Below are 8,990 nucleotides of genomic sequence, written 5' to 3' on the forward strand. Positions count from 1 at the left end.
GGGAGGGGATTGCAGAAGCAACAGGGAAACGCTTGTTGGGCGTTGCCTTTCAGCCAGTCCTGGCTCAGAGCAGCTGTGGGTGCAGCAGAACGCCACACTGAGTGGTCCTGCACCGTCCTCGTGCGTTGGGACGTTTGAACCCATTGATGCCACCAGTGTGCCCACCCAAGTCCTTAAGGGTCTTCTTACCAATTACGTATTAACAGCAGCACAAAGGACACTGTAAAAACGAGATTTAAGGCCCAATAGAAGGGTTAACTGCGTATCGTTTAAAGATGGGTGAATTGTGATGAGTTCCTTGACAAAGCTTGAAGAATCTGTTCTCCCAGAAAATGCACCCACATAAACATCAGCTGACAGTGCAAGTGTTCACCTGTGAGGGACCAAGTACAGAGGTGACTCCAACATTGGACCCCGGCTCCCCAGGAGGAAATCAGGTTCAAGTTTTCCAGCGTGGCCAGGCCTGGTTGCTTCCCCTGCCCCTGGGATGCATGAGTTCCCCGTCTGTAGTCTTGTGGGTGGAAGAAAGAGCCCTGGAGCCGCAGGAAGAGCGCAGGGTGTGCTCTGAGGCTGGAGCGCCCTCCACCTTCAGTGCACGGGCCCTCAGAGTGGAGCACCGTCCTGACCCTGGGGGAAGCTCACACCGCTCACTCTGGTTACTCAGCACTGTCTCCCCCATCCTCCTGCCCTTCCAGGTCTCCAGCGGGGTGCGGGAGAACTAGTCCAGTCCAGGCAGCTGGGGCTCTAGGGTGGCCGGCCGTCTGCCACATCCGTGAATCGTAAGGACAGATTTCCACGGCTCTAGCTGGTGTGTGGACCAACATTGTTGATTTGCCCCCAAGCTGCCCGGTGCTGTGTGTCCACCCCCATCCCTCTTCCTGAAGTGGCTGCTGGGCTCAGAGGACACGACATTCCCTTGGATTTCTGGAAACCAGAGCAGCAAAATGGTAAGTCCCGCAGAGAATGGGGTTATTTTACAATGGGTGCATGATGCTGGCTATGTGTTATGTTGGATGAATGAGGAAGCTGACAGGATGTCAAGAGACTGCGCCCTGGGAAGCACATGACGGTCCTGCTCCCCAGTCCCTGGGCCCTTCCTTCTTACGTGTGTGAAACTTCAAAAGCTGGATGCCTGGGGTCACTTTTAGAGCCAGCACCATGAGGCATGACCCTCAGAGGCTAGGGACGGGGCCTGGCCCTCAGAGTCCACATTCGTCCTTGTTCCATTCTCTGCATCATTTTCCTGACGTGCCTCAGGCACCAGCGCATGTTCTGTGCGGTTCGAAACCCACAGCTTCCCTTCTCCCATTGTGTTATAATTGTTAGCGGTCGTCAAGTCGGTCCGACCCATAGCAAGCCCCTATCGAACAGAAGAAAACACCCCAGTGGACGCGCAGCCGTGCCCGGGAGGGAGCCGGGTGCGTGCTGCGGCGGCGGCGGCAGCAGAAGCAGCGGCTCTGGCGCTTCTCATCTCAGCCTGAGCCCATGGAAGGCCAGGTGGGCCGCTCAGGTGACTAGAGTGGGGTCTGCTGCCCGAGGATGGGAATTCTCAGGGAAAACTACTATTCTTTAACAATTTTCTATGAGTGAAGTTTTGCATACATCTCCTACAATAGGAAATAATGTAGAAGAGATAGTGGTTAATAATACGCGTTTCCTAGTGGGGGATATTGGTGGCCAAGAATCTCTTCATTTTTCCTGGAACACTTACTGTACTAACACTGAGTTTGTAATAGTTGTTTGGACTTACTGACAGAGAAAGGATTTCTGTAGCAAGAGAAGAACTCTGTAAAATGTTAACACATGAGATGCCTGATATCTGATCCCTTCGACACCTCGTGATCACACAGGCTAGTGTGCTTCTTCCATGTGGGCTTTGGTGCTTCTGGGCTAGATGGCCACTTGTTTATCTTCAAGCCTTTAAGACCCCAGACATTCTATCTTTTGATAGCCGGGCACCATCAGCTTTCTTCACCACATTTGCTTATGCACCCACTTTGTCTGACTGTGTCTGGAAGGACCTACAGAAGCTGGGCTGCTGATTTCTGCGAATAAGCAAGATGTTAACGAATGCGTGACTGTACCAGAAATCTCCCAGTGTCTGAAGCTCACTTCTATTAAAGCTCACCAGTGACAGATGAGGCATGCTGTGCTCTTACTGGTGAGGGACTGCCAGGACTTGAACGGGTGATGTCACAACTTAAAATCAGATGAGCTGTGCTGGACTTTCCCTGAAAGCTGCAAAAAGTAATGGTTTAGCACTGCTTCTACAAAAGAAAAACTACGACCACTTATTTGGGGGGAAAAAGACGAAGTCTTACCTTTCAAATTTGTTTTTCCTTTAGGTCTTCCAAAGTAAGGTCTTAAAGCTGTGATTGATTTTTCCCCCTCATAACCCATCCTCGCACGGTGGCTGTGGCAAGTGCAAAGGGAGAGGAGGACACTGTTAACTTTTCAGTATCACCCTCCCTAGTCGAACGAACGTCGTCCTCTTCCTGTTCCATTAAGTCGACTTACAAATCAGTACAGATACTGTTTTCGATATTTTAAAATGTAATGTTGCTTTTGAAAAGAATTTTACATAAGGTTGTGTATGTTTTGTGTATCTACCTCAAGTTCAAGTTAACAGTATTGACTTCTGTCCTAAAGCAATTTTGTGAATAACAAAAATGATAACATCTTTAATGATAACCAGAATAACACAAGTGTTGACGGGGGGCGGAAGAGAAAGAAAACACGGCCCGGCCCACCCTCACGGTGGTCGTGTTCGTTGGTCGCGCATGAGGAGTTTTGGCTTTCTCACTCTCTCTGCTGCTTCTGACCACGCCCCCGTGCCTCCTCTCTCCCGCCCCACCTCGCTTGTACCTGCTACAGCATCTTCCGTGCAGTTGACGCACTGGCAGTGCCTTTTTTATTAGTGAGCTACATTTGTTACACTTGATCAACCAATTTGATACACTGTTACTGGTTTTTTTAAAAAAACATAGTTGACCGTATGGTACATACAGCAATGCACACAGCATGGGATTTTACAATCCCATAATGTTGTGTATCCACCATTATGACCTCATCCAAATAGTTTCACTGCCCTGTGACCCCTTCCGTGAACAAGGGTGCTTCACCAGCACTGACTCGAGTGAATCTGGGTGCCGACAGAGCAGATCCAGGAACCAGTCATCTTTTCACCGTCTAGATACTTTTGGCTTTTCCAGAATGTTACATAGCTGGAAGCTTATGTAACGTTTTCAGAGTGACGTCTTGTACTTAGCAATAGTCATCGTAAATTCTGTGTGTCTTCCCATGCCTTCTGACAGGTTACTTTTTAATGGCTGAGTAGTATACCAGAGTCACATTTACAAGTTGTCTCAGAAGAACAGCCAGAGTCCTCCTAAGAAGTGATGGCAAGACTGTGCCCGTGTCTTTGAGCCTGTGATCAGGAGGAACTAGTCCCTGGACAAGGCCAGCATGCCTTGTGAGCAGAGAGGCAGAAAGGGAGGGAGATGAGGAACAGGTGGCAGGTGGGCACTGAGGGAAGCGGAGAGTGAGTGACAGGTAAATGCCATGTATTGGATTGTGTTCCCCCAGTTATGTGTCACCTTAGTTGGACCAAGATTCTTCATGGTTATTTAATGGTATGCTGTGACCATTGTGTAATTGTGTAAAGCGAGCTGGTGGCATGGTAGGCTGTGTGTTGAGCTCTGAACTGCAAAGTCAGCCTGTTGAAACCTACCAGTCCCTTTGCCTGAGGAAAATGAGGGTGTCTGCTCCGGTAAGGATTTCAGGTCTCAGAAACCCAGAGGTTTGGGGTCTTACTTACGCTGTCCTGTGGGCTCACTCTGCATCAGAATCCACTAGATAGCAGTGAGCTGTAACTGTGTAATCATCTCCCAAGGCCACACCCCTGCTCAGGTCATGCCCTGATCCAGTATAAGGGAACTTTCCCTGGGGCATTGCCTGCACCACCTCTTATTACAGGAGGTAAAAGGAAGCACCTACCACCACCAGGACAGAAGAGCCAGGAGGGGAGCCCCTGTGCTGTTAGCTCCTAGACTAGGGACAAGACGGATGCCAAGACCCAGGGAGAGCTCCAAGGAAGGCCAAGCCCACAGTCCTCTGCTGCTCTGCTGGGGGACACGACACCTTGCAGTGGACCCTGAACTACTCTCAGTAGTCGTGGTGTGTACTAGGGAGGTAACAGGTTACAATTCAGAATGAGGGCTTGGGATACCATCTCAGCTATGTTCACAGACTGCTGGCTCCTAGGCACTTAACCTGGGCTCTACCATGATCACCCAAGGTTACAAAACTCACCAGCTCTGCCAGTAAGTACCCAGAGGCGCCCTGTTCTGTGGGTAAGCCCAGGCCAGCAGACACTCAGCTTTCTCCCAGGGTAGGCTGGCTTACCCAGATAAGGACGCAGTTCAGCAGCCGGCTTTGGGTTTCTATTCTGCGTGTTATTCTCTAAGCTCCTAGAACTTTTGTTTTGATGTTTGTCACTTTCTAAATTTCTCATTCATTATTACTGAAGTATTTCTGATGTTCATTTCTATTGTCTTTTCTCTCTGGTATGATCAATGCATGGATGGCCTGCATCTATTAATTGTCCCAGAGTTCTTGGGTGCTCGCTGAATCGTTTCCATCCTTTTTCACGGTGACAGTTTCGTTTTCGTGGGTTCTGTTGGCGTGTCTTCTGGCCCATTGACTCTCCCCTGACTCTCGTGGCCGTTGGAGAACGTGAGGAAGGTGGTCTCCGTTTCTCTTCTCAGTTGGGTTGCTTACCTCAGGGCTCCTCTGGTTTCTGTCTCTCTGTGCATGTTGCCCGTGTGCTTTGACATGTTAGGGCCTGTCGTTTCCTAGCCTGCCTATCACATAAAAACGTCTAAAATTCTCACTTCTTATGACCTGAGCTATTTCTTTTGTTCATTTCTACTGTCTTTCCTTTTTGGTATGTTCAGCACATGCATGGGCCCGTCGTTGTTCATTGTCCCATGCCTGTGTGAGATCTCTTGCAGCAAATTTGCCCAGTGTAATACATCGTTGGGCTTCTTAACCGCCGTTCCCATTTACATGGATTCTAAGTCCAAATAAAACGAAACCCTTGATTATTCCAGCCTTTTGTCTGTCTGTCGTGATGTTGCTTATTTGTCCAGTTGTGGTGAATTTTGTTTTATTTATGTGGAAGTAGAATCCATCTCGAAGACTGTCGTCTTTGCTCCTCATCAGTCAGTACTTCAATCCTCATATCACGGGTTGTTCCTAAGCCGTCCTCCAGTCTCGATGCTGCTTTCCTTCTTCATTTAGTCCAGCTTCACAGATGGTTTGCTTTGCAAAGAAATTAAGTAAGTATGATGAAAGGATACAACCGTAACAAACACCTTTCATGATTTCAACCCCTGAAGTAAACCTTGTTTTTCACAAATGCTTATTAACACTAGGTCTCCGTAGAAGTTAGACATGAAACAATTAAATGCTCACAAAGCCTTTTTGTTTGCAGAGTTGTTCAAAAAACTATGGCCTCAAATCGAATACCTTTGCATAGTTGATAAAATACAGGAAAACCTCCTGGTATTCTCTGCTTGCAGTGAAGATGCATCTAATGCCAGCACTGATATCCTTCATTCCACTTCCTCTTCTGAAAGTGGGCTGTTTCTGGCGGTTCCCTGTCGACGTGCTGCATGCAGCAAACATTACTCGGTTGTCTTCAGCAAATTGTTATGTGCATGTGAGATGATCATATTCAGTCATTTTCTTATTCTGTTGGGTCACCTTTCTTTGCATTGGGCACAAAGAAGCATCCTTTACAGAAGGTGGCCCCACCACTTGTCTTGTCAGTTTGTAGTAGTGGGTGGGCCTCCGTGCTACTGGAAGCTGTGTCTCTGTTACTTCACTGACCTGCAGTCACCCAGGCTGTAAGGGGGGCTTTGTGACGAAGGACCGAATATGAAGAAGGAATCGGCTGTCCACTTCCTAGAGATGAGCCGCTGACAGCCCCATGCATAGCACCAAAACATTGTCAGATATGGTGCAAGGAGATGACTCCCTCGGTTGAAAGGCACTCAGAATGTAACTGAGGAGCAGCTGCCCCTTCAAAGTATAGTCAGCCATAATGACAGGGTCCAGTAAAGTTCTCATGACCTTTAATTGCTGATGGAACATGACACAACATGAGAAGAAATAGCTGCAAACACCCATTAATAACCAGAATGTACAATGTTTGTAATATGATGCTAGGAAAATTAGAAGTCAGAAAAGAACACACAAAAAGACTATTATCCCGGGCACCCATCGGTGAGCTGAAATGAACTGGTGTTGGTCATTGTGAATCAGACCATCATATGGTTTGGTTTATTGCGGTGGTTCTCAACCTTCCTAATGGTGCAACCCTGTAAAACAGTTCCTCGTGTTGTGGGGACTCCCATCCCCCAAACATAAAATTATTTTTGTTGTTACTTCATCGCTGTAATTTTGCTAATGTTAAGAATCCGGGAACCCCTGTGAAAGGGTATTTCAACTCCCAAAGGGGTCATGACCCACAGGTTGAGAACCGCTGGTTTATTGGGACTGCCAGATTTGGGAGGAATGGCCTCACATTCATCTTCAAAAAGAACATTTCAAGATCTATCTTGAAGAACGCTGCTATCATTGATAAGATGGTATCTAAAGGCCTATAAGGAAGTCCAGAACTATTATCAGATGTATGCACCAACCTATTAAAGCAACAGATGAAGAAATTGAAGAATTCTATCAGCTTTTTGTATTTTAAATTGCTCAAACATGGTGTCAAGATGCACTGGTAGTTATTGGCAATTTGAATGTGAAAGTGGGAAACAAAGAGAAAGCAACAGTGGTTCCAAAAATATGGCCCTGGGCATTGTATGGTAGAGTTTTGCAAGACCAGCTACTTATCAAAAATACCTTTTTTTAACAACATAAATGGAGACTGTATACATGGGCCTCTGCAGATGGAATATAGGAATCAAATTGACCACATCTATGGGAAGAGACAACAGAGAAGATTAATAGCAGCAGCCAAAATAAGGCTAGTGGTTGACTGTTGAACAGCAATTGCTCATATGTAATTCCAAGTTGAAGTTGAAAACAATTAAAACAAGTCCACAGTAGCCAAATTACGACCTTGAGTATATGTCGCCTGAATTTCAAGAACAGATTTGATTTCTGGACCACTAATGCCAGAAGACCTTGAGGAGCTGTGGGAGGACATCGAAAACATCACACATGGAAGAAGACAAAAGGCCATTAAATAGACAGGAAAGAAAAGCTCAAAGTGGATGTCAGAAGAGTTCTCCGAAAGTTGCTCAAAGAATAGCTACGATCAATGGAAGAAATATAGATTAAAACAGCTGAGCAGAAACTTTCAAAAAGGAACTCCAGTAGACAAGGTATATTATAATGAAATTTGCAAAGACCTGGAATTACAAAGCCTAAAAAAAGGGAACACACTTAGCACTTACCAACCTGAAAACAATGAAAAACGGAAGCCTCGAGGTGTGATTCTGAAGGATTCTTTTTGTGTTTGAAACTAGACTTAGTGAAGGACTCTTTGGATTAAATATTAATTAAACCATGGAAGAAGTGTCGACGAACGTGGAAAGAATACACAGTCATTGTACCAAAAAGAATTGGTAGACCCATAACCATTTTAAAAGGTACATATTTGTATGATCAAGAACCAATGATATCGAAGGAAATAGTCCAAACTACATTGAAGGATTAGCAAAAAAACAAGACTCCTAGAATTGATGGAATAACAATGGGAATGTTTTTCAACAAGCTGACAAAACACTGAAATCACTCACTTGTCTATGCCAAGAAATTTGGAAACATACTTGGCCAACTGACTACAAAAGATTCATATCTGTGAGGGACTAGCCCTAATCCCAACTACATGGACAGCCCCCCTCCCCACAGAAAAATTCACCTCAGAGGACAGCACTGAAGCTACAGCTCAGGGAGAGGAACATGTCTGATCAGAGCACACAGGAGCAAATGAAGGGGGAGGAAGAGAGAGTGGAGCACATCCTGGCCCACCAAGTCCTGAGGACGATATTCCCGCTCAGAGCAGAGAGAGGAACATAGGGCCGACTCCACTATGAGAGATGATGTCCCTCACTGGCCCATAACGCTACGGGGGACAACACTAGAGACACAATGTGGGAATTGCACCCAATCTGACCCCACCACACTGAGGCAAAACACTAAAGGCATCAACAGAACAGCAAGGGGAACAGAGCAGTGAAGTCCCCAGGGAACACCCAAAATGTACTTTGGGGCCAGGGTGTGGCGCCCATCAGACTCAAGCAAAACACTACTAGAGGTCAACAAACAGACCTTGAACTGTTTACAGGCTTAACTCTTTTTGTTGGTGGTGGTGGTGCTTTTGTTGTTGTTTTATTTTCTGTTGCTTTGTTTTCTGTCTTTTGTGCATATTATTATCTCTGCAGGTGTGTCTAGATAAGGTAGGTGGGATAAACAATCGATGGTTCTGGCTGAGGGGTGGGGTGGGGAAGGTGGGTGTTAACCAACCTAGGGATCAGGGAACAACAAGTGATCCAAAAGCAATGCTAAGGATGGTATAGGAGACCTGGTAGGGCTTGATCAAGGGTAATGTAACTGAGAGGAATTACTGAAACCCAAACGAAGGTTGTACATGATAGTGGGACAAGAAAAAAGTAAAAGGAACTAGAGGAAAGAACTAGGAGGCAAAGGACACTTATAGAGGTCTAAATACAGGCATGTACATATGTAAGTTTATATAAGATGATGAGGAAAAAGATCTATGTGCATATATTTATAGGTTCAGTATTGAGGTAGCAGATGGACAGTGGGCCTCTAATCAATTACCCCCTCAATGCAAGAACACTTTGTTCTATTATACTGGCGTTCCATGATGCTCACCTTCCGACACAACCGCTGAAGACAAAGCAGGTGCATAAGCAAATGTGATGAAGAAAGCTGATGGTGCCCAGCTA

The 8,990-nt window shown here is 46.2% G+C and overlaps 1 protein-coding gene and 1 pseudogene across 1 annotated transcript in view; both read left to right on the forward strand.

Moving 5' to 3' along the window:
• Positions 1-639: 639 nt before the first annotated feature.
• The window catches only part of LOC123522791 (zinc finger protein 501-like), a 16,973-nt gene continuing 8,622 nt past the window's right edge, over positions 640-8,990 (forward strand). Inside the window, exon 1 of the mRNA XM_045300167.1 lies at positions 640-947. Coding sequence (XP_045156102.1) covers positions 945-947 — 3 coding nt within the window. The 5' untranslated portion in view covers positions 640-944. The remainder of the gene's footprint in view (positions 948-8,990) is intronic.
• On the forward strand, positions 1,556-2,214 carry LOC101645491 (annotated as a pseudogene).

Source organism: Echinops telfairi, unplaced genomic scaffold (genome assembly GCF_000313985.2).
Source record: "Echinops telfairi isolate 266 unplaced genomic scaffold, ASM31398v2 ScPeMD7_7459;HRSCAF=8497, whole genome shotgun sequence".
Lineage (NCBI taxonomy): Eukaryota > Metazoa > Chordata > Mammalia > Afrosoricida > Tenrecidae > Echinops > Echinops telfairi.